Here is a 19809-nt window from a genome sequence, read left to right as displayed (position 1 = left end):
ACGAAGATTGTCCCCTATGCTCTAGATGTAGGCTTTACAGTATGTTGTGCTGTGTACCGCACCTGAAGTGTGCCTTGCCATGAGTCAGTCAAGGGGTACAAGAGTGATCCAGGAATGGATCACAAGACAACAGTCATAGTTATCCTTAGTAACTAGTGGACTACAGAATTTTTCTCGATTATGGAGGTGGTAAAAGAGTTCGTCGTAAAGGGTTACGTCGATGCAAACTTTAACACTAATCTGGATGACTCTGAGTAGTAGACTGGATTCGTATAGTAGAGCAGTTACTTGGAATAGTTCCAAATAGCGCATGGTAGCTGCATCTACAAGATGACGTTGAGATTTGTAAAGCACACATGGATCTGAAAGGTTCAGGCCCGTTGACTAATAACCTCTCTCACAAGCAATATATGATCAAACCCCATGGGTGTTGGATTCACTACAATCACATAGTGATGTGAACTAGATTATTGACTCTAGTGCAAGTGGGAGACTGTTGGAAATATGAAATGGTTATTATTATATTTCCTTGTTCATGATAATTGTCTATTGTTCATGCTATAATTGTATTAACTGGAAACCGTAATACATGTGTGAATACATAGACCACAACATGTCCCTAGTGAGCCTCTAGTTGACAAGCTTGTTGATCAATAGATGGTTATGGTTTCCTGGCCATGGACATTGGCTGTCATTGATAACGGGATCACATCATTAGGAGAATGATGTGATGGACAAGACCCAATCCTAAGCATAGCACAAGATCGTGTAGTTTGTTTGCTAAGAGATTTTCTAATGTCAAGTATCATTTCCTTAGACAATGAGATTGTGCAACTCCTGGATACCGTAGGAATGCTTTGGGTGTACCAAACGTCACAACATAACTGGGTGGCTATAAAGGTGCATTACAGGTATCTCCGAAAGTGTCTGTTTGGTTGGCACGAATCGAGACTGGGATTTGTCACTCCGTATGACGGAGAGGTATCTCTGGGCCCACTCGGTAATGCATCATCATAATGAGCTCAATGTGACTAAGGAGTTAGCCACGTGATCATGCGTTACGGAACAAGTAAAGAGACTTGCCGGTAACGAGATTGAACAAGGTATGGGGATACAGGCAATCGAATCTCGGGTAAGTAACATACCGATGGACAAAGGGAATTGTATACGGGACCCGACATCATGGTTCATCCGATGAGATCATCGTGGAACATGTGGGATCCCATATGGGTATCCAGATCCTGCTATTGGTTATTGACTGGAGAGGTATCTCAGTCATGTGTGCATGGTTCCTGAACCCGTAGGGTCTAGACACTTAAGGTTCAGTGGCGCTAGAGTTGTAATGGGAATAGTATGTGGTTACCGAAGGTTGTTAAGAGTCCCGGATGAGATCCCGAATATGACGAGGAACTCCAGAATGGTCCAGAGGTGAAGATCGATATATTGGACGAAGGGTATTGGAGTTTGGAATTGTTCCGGGGGTACCGGGTGGCGACCAGTGTGACCGAAAGGAGTTTCGAAGGCCCCGACAAGTGTTGGGGGGGGGGCTTATGGCCAAGGGGAGGGGGCACACCAGCCCACTAAGGGGTTGTGCGCCCCTTCCACCCAATCTCATGTAACCTCAGAGGTGGGGGCGCCACCCCTAGGGCAGTCGCCCCTCCCGACTTGGGGGGCAAGTTTCCTAGGGGTGGGGGCGCCCAAACCCATCTAGGGTTTCCCCTGGCTGCCGCCCCCTCCTCTCGATCCATATAGAGGGGCCGGCCCCCTCTCCCCTTCCCCCTATATATAGTTAGGGGTGGGAGGGCACCCACACCCTTACCCTGGCGCAGCTCCTCCCTCCTCCAACACTTCCTCCTCCTCCGTAGAGCTTGGCGAAGCCCTGCAGGAAAACCACAAGCTCCACCATCACGCCGTCGTGCTGCCGGAGCTCTCCCTCAACTTATCCTCTCCCCTTGCTGGATCAAGAAGGAGGAGACGTCCCCGGGCTGTACGTGTGTTGAACGTGGAGGCGCCGTCCGTTCGGCGCTAGATCAGATCTTCCGCGATTTGAATCGCCACAAGTACGACTCCATCAAATGCGTTCTTGTAACGCTTCCGCTTAGCGATCTTCAAGGGTATGAAGATGCACTCCCCCTCTCCCTCATTGCTAGCATTTCCTAGATTGATCTTGGTGACACTAGGAAAATTTTGAATTATTACTATGTTCCCCAACAATAACGAAGTTAGGGTTTCTCGCCATGTGTGCTAGCCAATGAGATTTGGTGTCAGACACCGATTCAATGGTGTTGGGGATATAACTACTGAGTATAAACTGCCCAGGAGGGGCCGGGTTATGCTCATCCGTATTGAAGCCCATGAAGACAAGGGATATTGTGTTTTATTACAGAGACTTAGAGGCCCAGAGCCCAAGGGCGGATTAGGGCCCATAGACATAAACCGCCATGAGATATGTAACTTGTGTTGTAAGATAGGGAAAGGTAGAAACCGAGCCTGACACGTGTATGAACCGGCCTCGGTATTCTGTAAACCGCCGGGCATCAACCTGTGTATATAAAGGGATGACCCGGTGGCGGTTCAGGGACAAGAAACAACAACTCGAGAGACATGCAAAGCGGATTCGCTCCCTGATCATCGAGACCCCATCAATTCCACCACAACTAGATCATAGGCTTTTACCTTCACCGTAAGGGGCCGAACCAGTATAAACTCCCCGTGTCCTTTATCCGGTTTAACCCATATAATCTAATCTCGTTGCGATGGCTCCACGACTAAGTCCTCTCCCTAGGACATCTGACGTGTTAATTCCATGACAATTGGCGCCCACCGTGGGGCTATCGCACGATGGTTTCGAGTTCTTGAAGGGAAACTTTGAAGGACTCAAGGGATACGCGGTTGGCAGGATGACCAAGAGTCATCATGGCAAGCTCTACATCGACGACGCAGGCTGGGGCCCCAAGGCCGGCTCAATTGAGTACGGGTACTGGGTCCCCTTTGGAGGAATTCACGTCTTCATTGGTAAGATCGGCGAACCGGGCTCTGAGCCGGACATCTGCACCGACCTCGTCGAGACGGCTCAGCGTGCAAACCATGCCCGTGTTCAGACCGCCATGAAGCGTGCGTTCGTGGGATTCATCCATGGAGCGGAGTCTGAACCAGTTCCCTATGGTGAGACGGTCGTTTATTCTGATGGCGAATCATCCACCGGCGAAACCGAGTCACTATACCAACTGCAAGATGGCCGGATCAGGGGCTGTTCCGATGGTGATGGTATTTCGAACCCCCTTGAACTGCCAAACCAGGTTGCAATCTTCATGGCCGGTACGTAGCCCACGTTGCAATCTTCAACTACAGCAGCAATGACTTCCGGATCGGCGGCTGGGGCAGGAGGCCCCGCGCGCCGACCGGCTCAAGTTATGTCTGGTTTATTGGACGCCTGGACAACATTGTTGACTGATACGTCCATTTTGCATTATGCTTTTATATCAATATTTATTGCATTACGGGTTGTTATTTCACATTATGTCTCAATACTTATGGCTATTCTCTCTTATTTTACAAGGTTTACCATGAAGAGGGGGAATGCCGGCAGCTGGAATTCTGGCTGGAAAAGGAGCAAATATTGGAAACCTATTATGCACAGCTCCAAAAATCCTGAAACTCCATGGAAGTTATTTTTGGAATAATAAGAATTATTGAGCGAAGAAAACACCAGAGGGGGCCCACATCCTGGCCAGGAGGGTGGGGGGCGCGCCCACCCCTACTAGGCGCGCCCCTGTCTCCTTGGCCCCCTGGTGGCCCTCCGGTGCCCATCTTCTGCTATATGAAGGCTTTTACCCTGGAAAAATCATAAGCAAGCTTACGGGACGAAACTCCGCCGCCACGAGGCGGAACCTTGGCGGAACCAATCTAGGGCTCCGGCGGAGCTGTTCTGCCAGGGAAACTTCCCTCCGGGAGGGGGAAATCATCACCATCGTCATCACCAACGATCCTCTCATCAGGAGGCGGTTAATCTCCATCAACATCTTCACCAGCACCATCTCCTCTCAAAACCCTAGTTCATCTCTTGTATCCAATCTTGTATCAAAACCACAAATTGGTACCTGTGGGTTGCTAGTAGTGTTGATAACTCCTTGTAGTTGATGCTAATTGGTTTACTTGGTGGAAGATCATATGTTCAGATCCTTAATGCATATTAATACTCCTCTGATCATGGACATTAATATGCTTTGTGAGTAGTTAAGTTTGTTCCTGAGGACATGGGTGAAGTCTTGCTATTAGTAGTCATGTGAATTGGGTATTCGTTCGATATTTTGATGAGATGTATGTTGTCTCACCTCTAGTGGTGTTATGTGAACGTCGACTACATGACACTTCACCATTATTTGGGCCTAGAGGAAGGCATTGGGGAGTAATAAGTAGACGATGGGTTGCTAGAGTGACAGAATCTTAAACCCTAATTTATGTGTTGCTTCGTAAGGGGCTGATTTGGATCCATATGTCTAATGTTATGGTTAGGTTTACCTTAATACTTCTTTTTGTAGTTGCGGATGCTTGCAATAGGGGTTAATCATAAGTGGGATGCTTGTCCAAGAAAGGGCAGTACCCAAGCACCGGTCCACCCACATATCAAATTATCAAAGTACCAAACACGAATCATATGAGCGTGATGAAAACTAGCTTGACGATAATTCCCATGTGTCCTCGGGAGCTCTTTTCTAATTATAAGAAATTGTCCAGGCTTGTCCTTTGCTACAAAAAGGATTGGGCCACCTTGCTGCACTTTATTTACTTTCATTGCATGTTACCCGTTACAAATTGTCTTATCACAAAACTATCTGTTACTTACAATTTCAGTGCTTGCAGAGAATACCTTACTGAAAACCGCTTGTCATTTCCTTCTGCTCCTCGTTGGGTTCGACACTCTTACTTATCGAAAGGACTAGATAGATCCCCTATACTTGTGGGTCATCAAGACGCTTTTCTGGCGCCGTTGCCGGGGAGTGAAGCGCCTTTGGTGAGTGGAACTTGGTAAGGAAACATTTATATATTGTGCTGAAATTTTCTGTCACTTGTTACTATGGAAACTAATCCTTTGAGGGGCTTGTTCGGGGTATCTTCACCCCGGCCAGTAGAGCAAAGAGTTGCTCCTCAACCTACTGAACCTACTAAAAATATTTACTTTGAGATTCCTTCGAGTATGATATAGAAACTGCTAACTAATCCCTTTGCAGGAGATGGAACATTGCATCCCGATTTACACCTTATCTTTGTGGATGAAGTTTGTGGATTATTTAAGCTTGCAGGTATTCCCGATGATGTTGTCAAAAGGAGGGTCTTCCCTTTATCTTTGAAGGGAGATGCATTGACATGGTATAGGCTATGTGATGATACGGGATCTTGGAATTATAAACGATTGAATTTGGAATTTCACCAGAAGTTCTATCCTATGCATCTTGTTCATCGTGATCGTAATTACATATATAATTTCTGGCCTCGCAAAGGAGAAAGCATAGCTCAAGCTTGCGGGAGGCTTAAGTCAATGTTATATTCATGCCCCAATCATGAGCTCTTAAGAGATATGATTATTCAAAAAATTCATGCTCGGCTTTCTCTCAATGATCGCACCATGCTTGATACTTCCTATGCTGGTTCATATATGCTGAGGACTACTGAATTCAAGTGGGACTTATTGGAAAGAATTAAACGAAACTCTGAAGATTGGGGTTCCGACGATGGTAAGGAGTCAGGTATAACACCTAAGTTTGATTGTGTTAAATCTTTTATGGATACCGATGCTTTTCATGGATTTAGTGCTAAATATGGACTTGACTCTGAGATAGTAGCTGCTTTTTGTGAATCTTTTGCTACTCATGTTGATCTCCCTAAGGATAAGTGGTTTAAATATAATCCTCCCATTGAAGTAAAAGTAGTTGCACCTATTACAGTTGAAGAAAAGACTCTCACTTATAATGATCCTATTGTTCCTACTACTTATGTTGAGAAACCACCTTTTCCTGTTAGGATGAAGGATCATGCTAAAACTTCGACTGTTGTTCGTAAGAGTAATACTAGAACTTATACACCTCCTGAGCAAATCAAAGTTGAACCTAGTATTGCTATGGTTAAAGATCTCTTGGATGATAATTTAGATGGGCATATTATTTATCTCTATGGTGAAACTGCTAATATTCCTAGACCAAATGCTAAGATACATAGACCTGTTGTAGGCATGCCTGTTATTTCTGTTAAAATAGGAGATCATTGTTATTATGGCTTATGTGATATGGGTGCTAGTGCTAGTGCAATACCCTTTGACTTATATAAAGAAATTATGCATGATATTGCACCTGCTGAAATAGAAGATATTGATGTTACTATTAAGCTTGCCAATAGGGACACCATTAAGCTAGTTGGGATTGTTAGAGATGTTGAAGTCTTGTGTGGGAAAGTTAAATATCCTGCTGATTTTCTTGTTCTTGGTTCCCCACAAGATGATTTTTGTCCCATTATATTTGCTAGACCCTTCTTGAATATTGTCAATGCTAGGATTGATTGCAAAAAGGATGTTGTTACAATCGGCTTAGGGGATATGTCTCATGAGTTTAATGTTGCTAAGTTTCATAGACAACCCCGTGATAAAGAATCACCTAGTAAGGATGAGATAATTGGTCTTGCTTCTATTGCCGTACCTCCTACTGATCCGTTAGAACAATATTTGCTAGACCATGAAAATGACATGTTTATGAATGAAAGAAGGGAAATAGATGAAGTATTCTTTCAACAGGGTCCTATTCTGAAACACAACTTACATGTTAAAATCCTAGGGGATCCCCCTTCACCCAAGGGTGATCCCGTGTTTGATCACAAACCATTACCTGATAATATTAAGTATGCTTATCTTGATGAAAAGAAAATATATCCTGTTATTATTAGTGCTAACCTTTCAGAGCAAGAAGAAGAAAGATTACTGAAAATTCTGAAGAGGCACCGTGCTGCTGGATGATCTTAAGGGCATTAGTCCCACTCTATGCCAACACAAAATTAAAGTGGAGAAAGATGCCAAACCAGTTAGAGATCCTCAACGACGATTGAATCCTAAGATGAAAGAAGTTGTAAGAAAGGAGATACTAAAACTCCTTGAGGCAGGTATAATTTATCCCGTTGCTGATAGTGAATGGGTAAGTCTTGTCCATTGTGTTCCTAAGAAGGGAGGTATTACTGTCGTTCCTAATGATAAAGATGAATTGATCCCGCAAAGAATTATTACAGGCTATAGGATGGTAATTCATTTCCGTAAATTAAATAAAGCTACTAAGAAAGATCATCACCCTTTACTTTTTATCGATCAAATGCTAGAAAGACTGTCCAAACACACACATTTCTGCTTTCTAGATGGTTATTCTGGTTTCTCTCAAATACATGTGTCAGTGGAGGATCAATCAAAAACTACTTTTACTTGCCCTTTTGGTACTTTTGCTTATAGACGTATGCCTTTTGGTTTATGTAATGCACCTGCTACCTTTCAAAGATGCATGATGGCTATATTCTCTGACTTTTGTGAAAAGATTTGTGAGGTATTCATGGATGATTTCTCCGTTTATGGATCCTCTTTTGACGATTGCTTGAGCAACCTTGATCGAGTTTTGCAGAGATGTGAAGACACTAGTCTCGTGTTGAATTGGGAAAAGTGCCACTTTATGGTTAATGAAGGCATTGTCTTGGGGCATAAGATTTCCGAGAGAGGTATTGAAGTTGATAAAGCTAAAGTTGATGCTATTGAAAAGATGCCATGTCCCAAGGACATAAAAGGTATAAGAAGTTTCCTTGGTCATGCCGGTTTTTATAGGAGGTTCATTAAGGACTTTTCTAATATTTCTAGGCCTCTGACTAATTTATTGCAAAAAGATATTCTTTTTGTCCTTGATGATGATTGTGTAGAAGCATTTGAAATACTTAAGAAAGCTTTGATCACTGCACCTATTGTTTAGCCACCTGATTGGAATTTACCCTTTGAAATTATGTATGATGCTAGTGATTATGCTGTAGGTGCTTTTCTAGGGCAAAGAGTTGATAAGAAATTGAATGTTATCCAGTATGCTAGTAAAACTCTTGATACTGCCCAGAGAAATTATGCTACTACTAAAAAAGAGTTCTTAGTAGTCGTATTTGCATGTGATAAGTTTAGACCTTATATTGTTGATTCTAAAGTTACTATTCACACTGATCATGCTGCTATTAAATATCTTATGGAAAAGAAAGATGCTAGGCATAGACTTATTAGATGGGTTCTCTTGCTCCAAGAATTTGATTTGCATATTATTGATAGAAAGGGAGCTGAGAACTCCATTGCAGACAACCTGTCTAGGTTAGAGAATGTTCTTGATGACCCACTACCTATTGATGATAGCTTTCCTGATGAACAACTAGCGGTCATTAATGCTTCTCGTACTGCTCCTTGGTATGCTGATTATGCTAATTACATTGTTGCTAAATTTATACCACCTAGTTTCACATACCAGCAAAAGAAAAAGTTCTTTTATGATTTAAGACATTACTTCTGGGATGACCCACACCTTTATAAAGAAGGAGTAGATGGTGTTATTAGACGTTGTGTACCTGAGCATGAACAGGAACAGATCCTACGCAAGTGTCACTCCGAATCATATGGAGGACACAACGCTGGAGATAGAACTGCACATAAGGTATTGCAATCCGGTTTTTATTAGCCTACTCTCTTCAAAGATGCTCGTAAGTTTGTCTTATCTTGTGATGAATGTCAAAGAATTGGTAATATTAGTAGACGTCAAGAAATGCCTATGAATTATTCTCTTGTTATTGAACCATTTGATGTTTGGGGCTTTGATTATATGGGACCTTTTCCTGCCTCTAATGGTTACACACATATTTTAGTTGATGTTGATTACGTTACTAAGTGGGTAGAAGCTATTCCAACTAGTAGTGTTGATCATAACACTTCTATTAAAATGCTTAAAGAAGTTGTTTTCTGAGGTTTGGAGTCCCTAGTTATCTTATGACTGACGGTGGTTCACATTTTATTCATGGTGCTTTCTGTAAGATGCTTACTAAGTATGATGTTAATCATAGAATCACATCCCCTTATCACCCGCAGTCTAGTGGTCAAGTAGAGTTGAGCAATAGAGATCTCAAATTAATTTTGCAAAAGACCGTCAATAAATGTAGAAAGAATTGGTCCAAGAAACTTGACGATGCACTATGGGCCTATAGAACTGCGTATAAAAATCCTATGGCTATGTCTCTGTATAAGATGGTATATGGAAAAGCATGTCACTTACCTCTTTAACTTGAACATAAAGCATATTGGGCTATTGAAGAGCTCAACTATGACTTCAAACTTGCCAGTGAGAAGAGGTTATTTGATATTAGCTCACTTGATGAATGGAGAACCCAAGCCTATGAGAATGCCAAGCCATTCAAAGAAAAAGTCAAACGCTGGCATGACAAAAGGATACAAAAGCGAGAATTTAACGTAGGTGATTATGTGCTATTATTTAACTCTCGTTTAAGATTTTTTTGCAGGAAAACTTCTCTCTAAATGGGAAGGTCATTACGTTATCGAGGAGGTCTATCGTTCTAGTGCCATAAAAATCAACAACTTCGAAGGTACAAGTCCGAGGGTGGTGAACGGTCAAAGAATTAAACATTATATCTCAGGTAATCCTATCAATGTTGAAACTAATATTATTGAAACCGTAACCCCGGAGGAATACATAAGGGACACTTTCCAGAACGTTTCAGACTCCGAAAAGGAATATGTATGTGGTACGGTAAGTAAACTGACTCCAAAGCAATTCTAATGGCAATTTTCCTCCGTTTTGGAATATTTAAGAATTTTGGAAAGGAAGAAGTAATCTGGGAAGGACACGAGGCCTCCACGAGGGTGGAGGGCGCGCCCACCCTTACTGGGCACGCCATCCTATCTCGTGGCCACCTCGTGTGCCTCCCGGACTCCGTTTTCTTGCACGTTACGTATTTTGGTCGGTAAAATTTCATTATATAACCTCTCGAAGGTTTTGACCACCGTATCACGCGAATATCCTCTATTTTCGGTTCGAGCTGTTTTGCTGACAGATGTAGAGCACCATGACGTCGCCCTCCTTCAACAATGAAGACAAGGATGCTTGGCTATTGAAGATAGAGCTGAAAAGAGAAGAACCGGAGGAGATCAACAAGGATGAAGGGATCAAGAAGGCCGTGGAGGATCAAGCTCCGGCAGTGAAATAAGAAGACATCCCTCAACCTCTACCTAATCTCTTCACCCCAACTGAGATTGAAGCTTTCAAGATGATTGAGTTAGCTCGCATACAAAACAAGTATCTCACGCAGGAAAATATTTTGTTGAAGGATCATATTGTCGAACTCAAGGGCATCATCCACAAGTTGGAGGAGCTTTTACGCTCGATGTGCGATTATCCACCATCATCAACAACTCCTACTTCACCACCTCCGAAGGAGACATAATTACATGGGTATGGGCACTCCCCTTGGCAACTGCCAAGCTTGGGGGAGGTGCCCCGGTATCGTATCACCATCACACTCCTATCTTTACCGTTTTATTTAGTTCGATCCTTTTAGTAAGAATATCTTGATCTAGTGGATTGAAGTTTTGGTATGAATTAGTTTTAAGTTTTTCAGTACGGCGGTTTATGTAAAAGAAATCCCGGAATAGCTCCACTATCGGTTCCTCTTGCAGATAGACTTCGCAAAAAACTTGAAAATTGCATATATTGGACACGGAGTTCGGTCCAATATCTTGAGGGCAGATCTGGAAGCTAGCAAGCACATCATGAAAGAATTTTGATTCGGGCGGACGGAACCCTCGATCCAGATGATCAGTAAATACAATCACTTCTCCACTCTGAGGCTCAGGAGGGTTTTCTAAACCGGCAACTCTCAAGTGGATGGTTTCTTTGCTCGCTAAAGCGCCAGTCACAATGTACCCAGTCAGTTGCTCTTCAGTAACCCGGGAAGGGACCCAATTGCAAGCGATTTGGCCATTTCAACGGAAAGCTGGAAAAGAGGATCAAGGACGGTTTAAGGTTTTTTGACTGACACAGATAATCCGGTTTAAAGACAGGAAGAACAAATTATAACATATGCGCATGATAAACCGGAGTTTTACATTGAGATAGAGGTGGCGGTTTAAGGTGAGGGCTAATGGTACCTGATGGGTTATCATTTTATAAAAAAAAAAGTTAAACCGCCTACAATGGTGCGGAAACTGCAGATCTGAAAAAATTCCTAAGTATTGTACAAACATGTTTTATAAGTTGGAATTATAATTTTGGATCTACCGCAGTCTTGATAAGGGGAAATATTCAGAAGCCCTAAGCAGAACAACTAAAGGTTAGATGGGATCTATTTACTAATAAAAGAGATGCTATGATGAAGGAAAGCGAGGTTTAATCATGGCCGCACAAGGAAAAATGTCGCATTGTGTTGAAAGGATTTATATGACAGCAATGAATATCGACGAACACTGAAGAACACCGAAGAGCAATGAAACCCTAATGGCAGATCTGAGGTGAGGAAGAAGAAACTTACAGAGGTTGAAGAAGTAGCGAAGGGGCGCCGCGTTTCTCTGGTCAAGGTCAGGTTGATGCAGCGGCCGTTATCGGTGCAGAGGCGAAGGTCGACGACGGCGGCTGCGCTCGAGCTCTGAGGCGATGCGAGGAAGACGATGAGGCGAAGGGGCACGAAGGGGAAAGGAAAAAGACGACCCCTGGCCCTATTTATAAGGTGAAGGGATAAGTGACAGGCATGGGAATCGAGGAACCCAAAAAATGGATATGTGACAAAGTTGTCGCCTCGATTTTCGGAGGGTCATTAATAAGAAAAAGCGTTTACAGGTTTTTATATGGAGATGACGTCATGGCGATTCACTGCAATCTTCAAAGATGACGTTGCGGCGGTTTACCAAGTTCATATGGAAATGATGTCATGGCGGTTTACAAGGTTCTTTGAAGATGCTCAAGGAGTTTTTCTAAGTATTGAAGATTGACATGAACAGGTTCAAATTAATCTGGGGCCTAATGTTGGGGATATAACTACTGAGTATAAACCGCCCAGGAGGGGCCGGATTATGCTCATCCGTATTGAAGCCCATGAAGACAAGGGATATGTCGTTTTATTACAGAGACTTAGAGGCCCAGAGCCCAATGGCGGATTAGGGCCCATAGACATAAACCGCCATGAGATATGTAACTTGTGCTGTAAGATAGGGAAAGGTAGAAACCGAGCCTGACACGTGTATGAACCGGCCTCGGTATTCTATAAACCGTCGGGCGTCAACCTGTGTATATAAAGGGACGACCCGGCGGCAGTTTAGAGACAAGAAACAACAACTCGAGAGACAGGTAAAGCGGATTCGCTCCCTGATCATCGAGACCCCATCAATTCCACCACAGCTGGATCGTAGGCTTTTACCTTCACCGCAAGGGACCGAACCAGTATAAACTCCTCGTGTCCTTTGTCCGGTTTAACCCCTTTAAGCTAATCTCGTTGCGATGGCTCCACGACTAAGTCCTCTCCCTAGGACATCTGACGTGTTAATTCCACGACAAATGGTTTAATGGCGGTGAATGTGGCTCTGGGGCGCTGGTCCTTAGGAGCATGTGCATGAAGACTTTCCGGCTATCATCGACAAGGTAAAAACGGCTCCAGTAGGGGAGCAACGACAACGGCGCGTCAGTGGCTCTTTCTGATGGCAATAGTGGTCGTTCGGCCGCGCTCGATGCAATTTTTATTATGTTTGGATTGCTCTGTATAATAGTTCCGTGTCCATAGAAAAACATTTTATTTTTTGAGGGAAATTACCAGCATTTCATTTTAGATCCATTCATTCGACTTGATCATCAATCAAAAAGAAAAAAAAAGGACACCATACGATCTGCTTAAAACGTGGGACCCACGAGACGTAGGCGAGAGAAGTCGTGGCCTCGTGGGCTAAGCAAACGCAAATCCACGCGGCGGACTTGACTTGCGCTCGAATCCGTCGTTGGTTGCATTCTCTTTCTCTCCTCTCTTCTCCTGGCCCATAGATACTACGACGCTGCTTCCTTCCGCGTCCAGAAACCCTCGTCCACCCACCAACACCGGCCACCGCCTCCTCCCCCAAAATCGAAACCCCTACTCCCCATCCCCAAGCAGATCGGTCGAGAGCGATGGAGGCGCAGATGAGCAAGTTCTTCGAGTCGGTGGGCTCCTTCTTCTCCGGCGGCGACAACATCCCCTGGTGCGACCGCGACATCATCGCCGTAAGAGTTCGCTCCCCCTTTCGCCTCAGCCCCTCGCTTTGCTTAACGGTTGAATCTGTCGCCTGTCGAATCCTGCGCCGTGGATGGGGGTCAATTGACTCCAGGATGCGCGCATCATATTATGCGAAGCACAAAATATATGTAGAAAAGGAGAGTGGATCGTTATTGCAAAGCTTCGTGATGCTCGACGCTGTCCTGGTGGTGGGAGACTAGCCGTGGTTGTTGAATCGGTGGTGCCTTCCCATGTTTGTTCAGTTAGTTGTTGCCATTATTTACTGTACTGGTAGTAGCATGGATTTACCAAGTTGGGATGTTGGATACTCTGATTCCCATTTTGTCCCTTGTAGTACAGAATGCTATGTGTTTTACTAAAGTCATCAGATAGCTAACTCATATGTTTATGTAGTGTTCACAAGCACGAACTGTCAAGTCATCTATTCTTGGCTGCCGCTTTTGTTCAATATATATATGTGTGCTTTTTGTTCTTTTGCAATGTTCACAAACTATATTGTGTTGTTAATTATGTTCAATGAGCAACTAGAAAACTTATATAGTTCTAATTCTGATGATTATTCATGTTTATATGTACCTAGGGATGTGAAAGAGAGGTTGCTGAGGCTGCAACCGAAGAACAGAAAAATGATAGCATTATGAGGCTATCTTGGGCTCTCGTCCATTCCAAGCAGACTGATGATGTGAACCGTGGAATTGGCATGATTGAAGGTCAGATAACTTTTTTATTTGCATGGATGAAAATTTACTCCTTGCAACCTATCATCTTACTTTGCTATCTATTCTTCTCAACTCTGTTTTGATCATCTTGTTTGTTCTACTTGTACAGCTTCTCTTGATAAAACCACCAGCCCACTGCAGACTAGAGAAAAACTGTATTTGCTGGCTGTTGGGCACTACAGAAATGGTAACTATGTAAGGAGCCGGCAACTTGCGGACCGTTGTTTGGAGGTATTCTTGCACTACCTTCTGGTTGCCTTATATAATGCATACTTTCTTGATGTGTGGTTAGTGTTTCTGCTGGTAAAAGGGAAAGAAATATTTCACTGGTTTTGAGCTTAACTGCAAAGCAAATATTTGATAATGTCATACATGCAGTTGATGCAAGTAGCTCTGTATTGTGTACTTGTGGTAACTATTCATCTTATTTGCTTGTGTAACAACCAACTAGTGCTATTTCTATGCTGGTTTGCTGGGTGACACATTTGGAATTTATTTGCATATTGCTTGCAGAACTATTTACTAGTACTGTTTCTGTGCTGGATGACATAGTGACAAACCAAATATTTGATTCCACTAAGGTTTGTGCAACTAAAGTAAAGGTTCTTGATAGTTGTGGCTCCCTCAGTTTGTTGATTTCTTAATCAGGCTCGAAAATAATTTTCCTACATTTGCACCATCCAAGAAATCGTCCTTTAAATCACCCTCTCTCATTAATCTGGCAGCATCGTGATATACAATTGAATTTTCTGCGTAGGACTGATAGACAATTGATATGTGGCTATGCAGATAACAGTATTTTGTAATTGTTATGCGAACAGCAAATTCATTCAACTGTTGTGTCACGTGTTTTATACTTCTATTGACTCCACACCTATCCCTGTTGATTAATTCTTGCTAAGCAGTTCAAGATTGGGGCTATGCTTGTTGCTGATTCCTTGTGTGCTACTCCATTTCAACATTTGGCTATGCTTGAGCCAAATTCCCAAGTATCATTTTTGTGCCGGACATGTTAGTTAGACATGCTTATCTATGTGACCTATACACTTTAAACTTGGGATACAATTAAAATTCAGACAAAAATATGCAAAACAAACTTTATGGGGGTAATATAAGTGCATATGTTTTTCAACTGTTTAAGGAGTAATCTGGGACCATCATCTTTATATCCCATACTAGTTGAACATAAATTCCCCCTTTTAATTTATCTTGTCCCCTTTCTTGTAGATTCAACCAGATTGGAGGCAGGCATCATCTCTGAAGAAGGCAATAGAGGATAAAATTGCTAAAGGTAAGATAAGAATAATCGACCATACTTTTCTACGATTCATTGGCAGTTTGATCTTTTTTACATGTTCCTCAATTCTCAGTAGAAAACTATGTGATAATTTTATCTGTTGAAGTGACAACAGTGCGCTATGAGTAATTTATGCTGAGTTTTCAAAATCAAGCAATGTATGCTGGCTACGGATACTGATAGCACTGTTCCGTGCAGATGGTGTGATCGGCATAGGAATCGCCACAACTGCGGTAGGACTTATCGTTGGTGGGATCGCAGCTGCTCTTGCAAGGAAGAAGTGAGATTGCACCCGCCTGTTGACGAAATAGGATGTGTGTTTGGTTCTACCGTTCTACCGTCCGTTCTGTTACTTAGAGTCGAATCGCCGCAACTATTGTGCATAAAATGAGTTTATGATACCATGGCACCGTGCATCTTCGGATAAATCAAATCGTTATGGAAGTACCGTTGTCTCAAACTAGTGCTGTATACACCAATAAATGAACTGTCACGGGTCTTATTTCAAAACACCAAGTACTTCACTCTCTAGATTGTACACAAGACATTGCCACTCTGATCGATCGAACGGTCTAAGTAGCAAACAATAACTGCATCCTCCGAGCTTGGATGATCCTGGCAATGGCTACTCGGCCCCGATGAGGGTGAGCAGGATGCCCTGGTAGTAGCCGGAAGTGTCGCCGACGACATCCTTGGTCACCGTCGTCTTGTACCTCACCTTGTATTCCTCCTTGACTTTCTTCAAGTCGACCTCGGCGCGCGAGACGATCGCTCTGGTCAGGGATTCCTCGTCGGTGCCGAGCCCGATGATTGAGCTCCGGATCACCTGGAAAAGGCAGAGCCATGGAGAACGTCAGAACAGAAGCACCCTGGAAAAGGCGGAGTCCACTTGTGAGTGTCACCTCTGCGAAGTGCTTCTCCGGCGATGTCAGGCACCAGACCGCAGTTTTCAGCATCGCCGAGAGCTTGTCGTTGCGATTCCCCTCGAGAACCTGCGAATTTGCGGCGCATAAAAACAGATACTATAGTGTTTATTTCGTGTGTTCGGGTTTTTTAAACTGTAGAAAAATAATGGCGCCGTAGAAAGTAGACCTCGTCGATGGCCTTGCCGTGCTCTCGCTTGTAGTGCTGGAACGTCGCCTTGAGCTGCGGCTTGCTCCTGGAGCTGACGATGCGGACCACGTCCCCGTGCAGCGGCTGCTTCTTGGCCGCCACCGCGCCGTGCAGCTCGGCCGCCTCCGCCCTCGCCAGCTCGCCGTCGACGTGGTCGCCACCGTCGCGGTACGAGCTCACCAGGCGCACCAAGAACTGCACAGCCATACACGAACGCTCAACTGACCAGCAAGAGCAAGAAATTAACCCACGGCGGCGACAAAAAAGAAGGAGAATGCCAAGATCGGCACGGCCTTGCCTGCTTGAGGGGCTCCTTGTAGAGCGGGCAGGCGGCGACGTCCTCCTCGAGCGACGAGTCATAGGCGGAGCAGTAGGCCTTCCTGACGGCGACGAGGTGGTCCGGCGACGACGCGCAGGCGACCTCGATGAGCACCCAGGCGTGCCGGTCGCCGCCCTTCTTCCTGAGCGCCTTGTAGGCCAGCTTGGCGTCCCGCGCCGCCGGGTCCATCGTCCACAGCGTCATCGCGCCCTGACCACCAGACCAGATCAACGCGCAGACATGGAGATTTTGGACGGTGTCCGGGGACAACGAAGCTAGGAGGTCGCCAACCATGGAGGTGAAGGTGTATATTACCTTGAAGTGGCTGGAGAGCTCGTCTTGGAGCGTGCGGAGGAGGGGCTTGTCGTAGAGGCCCTCGTAGGCCACGGCGATCTCCGCGCGCTGCGCCGCCGTCCGGTGGCCCAGGATCTCGATCAGCGCGTTCTCGTCCGTCCCCCACCCTGCCCATTTCTTACGATTTCAGTACAGATTCTTCTCGCGTTGGAGCAAAAACAACAACATCACATCAATGGACTCCTACTGGCAATCACTTGTCACCAAGAACAATCATTGTCCCAATCTCTCTACCCTCCATTTTTTTTAAATGACAACAACAAAACAGAGTTGAACAGCAGCCACCTCACAAAGGAATTGACCAGGAGAGCTACAAAAACGAATAAACTTGATTGAATTGTTGTACCTTGTACTGCTTTCCTTATGTTCTCTGCATCCTCGGTTGGGGAAGGGGCAGGGTCCGGGACCGAGATGGAGGCCATGGGGCTGAGGGTTCGTGCTCCTTCTCCGTCCCTTCCCGTCCGTGGAGCCGAGGAGAAGTGGAGGAAGAGGAGATTGAGGGGAGGGATGTTATGGATGCACTCGAGGCAGCAGCACCAGCCACACATGGCAGCCACACACCACACCACCAGGGTTGAAAGCTTCGCCGGCAACGAGCTTTTTGCCTAATTATTTCCTCGTGTGTTTCGCGTGCCTCTTTTTGATTGCGTTTTTCTTGGCTCATTTTAGGTTCTTAGTCATGAGTCACTGTACTTATGTAGTACAATATCTTATTTAGATCTTGGGGCACTTTCAAACTTCTCCTCACCATTTTCTTGTTGAAACTTGGGAGTTAAGGAAAATGAGTACTCCCTCCCTTGGAGAAGATGGCGGAGAGTGTTATCACCGTGACACCCTTTTTTACATGTTTCATGCTTCTTCAGATCTTCTCCTCTTGAGAAAAAAAAAATCCTTCAAAAACAGTGCACCAGCTAAGCACAAAAGAGAACAGACAAATACTATGAGGCAAACAGCGCCAGGTAGGGGTCGAACCTACGACTTTCCGCTTAGGAAACGGACGCTCTATCCACTGAGCTACAGGCGCCTTGATGTACATATTTCTCCTCTACCCTATCTATTCCTATCTTTAGTTTCAAACTAACTGTTGCTCCAACTCGCCCTCCACTATCTGGGAAGATGATATCTCAGCATGTGCAACAACAAAGGGGTTTAGCAGTAACAATGATAAAAATAATAATCATACAAACAAAATCAGACATTCTCATGCTGGAGGCAAAGTCTTGGAAACACATGGCATTGCTTAACCGGTAAGGTTTCCTTCTAAAAGAGAGCTCCAAAACCACACTGTTTCCACCATGCAAAGATGTGTAATTTGCTCACGCTTTACTACTTTAGCCATTCATTTAGAACTAGAAGCGTCATGGGTTCCAAGATAAACTGAAGAGCCTTTCGGAAAAACGGAGGACATGCTTGCACGTTCCATGCGCCCGGTTCAAAAGCTGAGAAGTGAGAACATGCCACATTTCACAAAGCATTTCAAAGCCTTTTTTTGCTTTCTCCGTGAAACCCACACTTCGTTCCAATGCAAGCTGCTTGGAAGAGCACAAAAAATAAATTTGAAGTTGCATCAAAACAGCTGTGCAAAGCTTTTTATATTTGAAAAAAAGGAGGAGGACAGTTGGCAAGGTTGAGCTGACTGTAGAACTGCCTGCTCCAGAATATCAGAGAAAACAAGTGTTCTCGTGGATCACACTGATCTGACCAATGTTTTTTTTCAGGTCTTTGACGAAAGATGTATGGACAACTGTGATAGGGTCGCTGTGTGTCAAATGCCCAATGGCTTCTTCTTATGCAAACAAATCAACAACCATATCTGAAACTCCAATATTATAGGGGTGATTTGGTTGTGTGCAAGTCACTAATGATCTTGTCCTTTGCCATGCGCTCAGTTTCCTCAAGGATAATAATGGGGTCGCTATATAATTGAATAATGTGACCCAACATACATACATGGCTGATAATAATTAGTTATTTTGGACCACACGTTAGTTGTATCTACTATACATAGCCTTGACAGTACATGTTTTTCACATCGTCTAAATGTTGGTGTGGTTCTTTTGCCACAAGTTTCAACTGAAATAATCGCTTGTCACATCTTCACACTGTTATACATGGACGACGGTGGTGTGAACTTACAAAGCTGCATTAAACTGGTGAGTGAGAAATGTTTCCTCAATCATTTCTCTAGTCCCTGAATTTTCCAGCTAATTAGGTTGTACAAAGCTCTGATTGATTTGTTAGAGAGAAGCCAAAGACAACAAGCTATATGATGTCCGGTTGCTGGTACGTGACCTAGTGGCAGAAACTTGAAATAGAAGTTGTGCTCAGGAACATCCTTAAATTGAATAAGACATAAACCAACCTTGCTTGCATGATTGCAAGAAAATAATGACCATGCTGGTGGCGAGGATAAGGATGACACCGTGGACTGTGGGGTTTACATTGCCACTATGATCATCAATTTGAAATGAGAATTCTGAATACAGTACATTATGAGCACAATTTGTTTTTTGAAAGAAAGGGGCCGCACCCCGGATTCCATACATCGCGATTAAATCACATCCAATACAGGCAGATTTCTGCGCTCAGGCATAGCCAAAGTAAACTAAAAAAAAGTAGCCAAAGTAAACCAGAAGCATAGTAAAACACTTATTACAAGTTTTTTCCAACAAGATTTTCTAGATGGAGCTAACAGCAGG

At 44.1% G+C, this 19809-nt stretch overlaps 2 protein-coding genes and 1 non-coding gene across 4 annotated transcripts; 1 reads left to right on the top strand and 2 right to left on the bottom strand.

The window, feature by feature from the left end:
* Positions 1-13060: 13060 nt before the first annotated feature.
* LOC119341485 (mitochondrial fission 1 protein A-like) lies at positions 13061-15768 on the top strand. Its single transcript, XM_037613361.1, has 5 exons — positions 13061-13295; positions 13889-14018; positions 14137-14258; positions 15255-15318; positions 15523-15768. The coding sequence occupies exons 1-5, from the start codon at positions 13203-13205 to the stop codon at positions 15606-15608; spliced, it is 495 nt and encodes a 164-aa protein (XP_037469258.1). The 5' UTR covers positions 13061-13202; the 3' UTR covers positions 15609-15768.
* On the bottom strand, positions 15749-17751 carry LOC119341472 (annexin D3-like). Of its 2 annotated transcripts, XM_037613353.1 has the most exons (6): positions 17457-17745; positions 17072-17217; positions 16736-16966; positions 16417-16632; positions 16227-16316; positions 15749-16150 (listed from the first exon to the last, which is right to left on the bottom strand). In XM_037613353.1, exons 1-6 carry the CDS (start codon positions 17656-17658, stop codon positions 15950-15952), a joined length of 1086 nt encoding a protein of 361 aa, XP_037469250.1. In that variant the 5' UTR covers positions 17659-17745; the 3' UTR covers positions 15749-15949. The 2 variants fall into 2 exon arrangements, with proteins under 2 accessions (XP_037469250.1, XP_037469243.1); XM_037613346.1 differs by having other exon boundaries at positions 16736-17217; positions 17457-17751.
* A 310-nt stretch (positions 17752-18061) lies between these two features.
* On the bottom strand, positions 18062-18134 carry TRNAR-CCU. Its single transcript has one exon. It is a non-coding gene; the product is annotated as a tRNA-Arg (tRNA).
* Positions 18135-19809: the final 1675 nt, after the last annotated feature.

Source organism: Triticum dicoccoides, chromosome 1B, assembly GCF_002162155.2.
Source record: "Triticum dicoccoides isolate Atlit2015 ecotype Zavitan chromosome 1B, WEW_v2.0, whole genome shotgun sequence".
Lineage (NCBI taxonomy): Eukaryota > Viridiplantae > Streptophyta > Magnoliopsida > Poales > Poaceae > Triticum > Triticum dicoccoides.
Note: the sequence above shows the minus strand (reverse complement) of the source record. Positions and strands in the feature narration are given on the sequence as shown.

What these genes read in the sequence shown, in the direction of transcription:
- LOC119341485 (XM_037613361.1), top strand. Translation starts at nt 13,203, where the DNA reads ATGGAGGCGCAGATGAGCAAGTTCTTCGAGTCGGTGGGCTCCTTCTTC. An exon ending in GCGACCGCGACATCATCGCC is followed by an intron (nt 13,296 to 13,888) that starts GTAAGAGTTCGC and finishes ATATGTACCTAG; the next exon opens with GGATGTGAAAGAGAGGTTGC. An exon ending in TGGAATTGGCATGATTGAAG is followed by an intron (nt 14,019 to 14,136) that starts GTCAGATAACTT and finishes CTACTTGTACAG; the next exon opens with CTTCTCTTGATAAAACCACC.
- LOC119341472 (XM_037613346.1), bottom strand. Translation starts at nt 17,658, where the DNA reads ATGTGTGGCTGGTGCTGCTGCCTCGAGTGCATCCATAACATCCCTCCC. An exon ending in ACAAGGAGCCCCTCAAGCAG is followed by an intron (nt 16,633 to 16,735) that starts GCAAGGCCGTGC and finishes ATGGCTGTGCAG; the next exon opens with TTCTTGGTGCGCCTGGTGAG. An exon ending in ACGGCAAGGCCATCGACGAG is followed by an intron (nt 16,317 to 16,416) that starts GTCTACTTTCTA and finishes GCAAATTCGCAG; the next exon opens with GTTCTCGAGGGGAATCGCAA.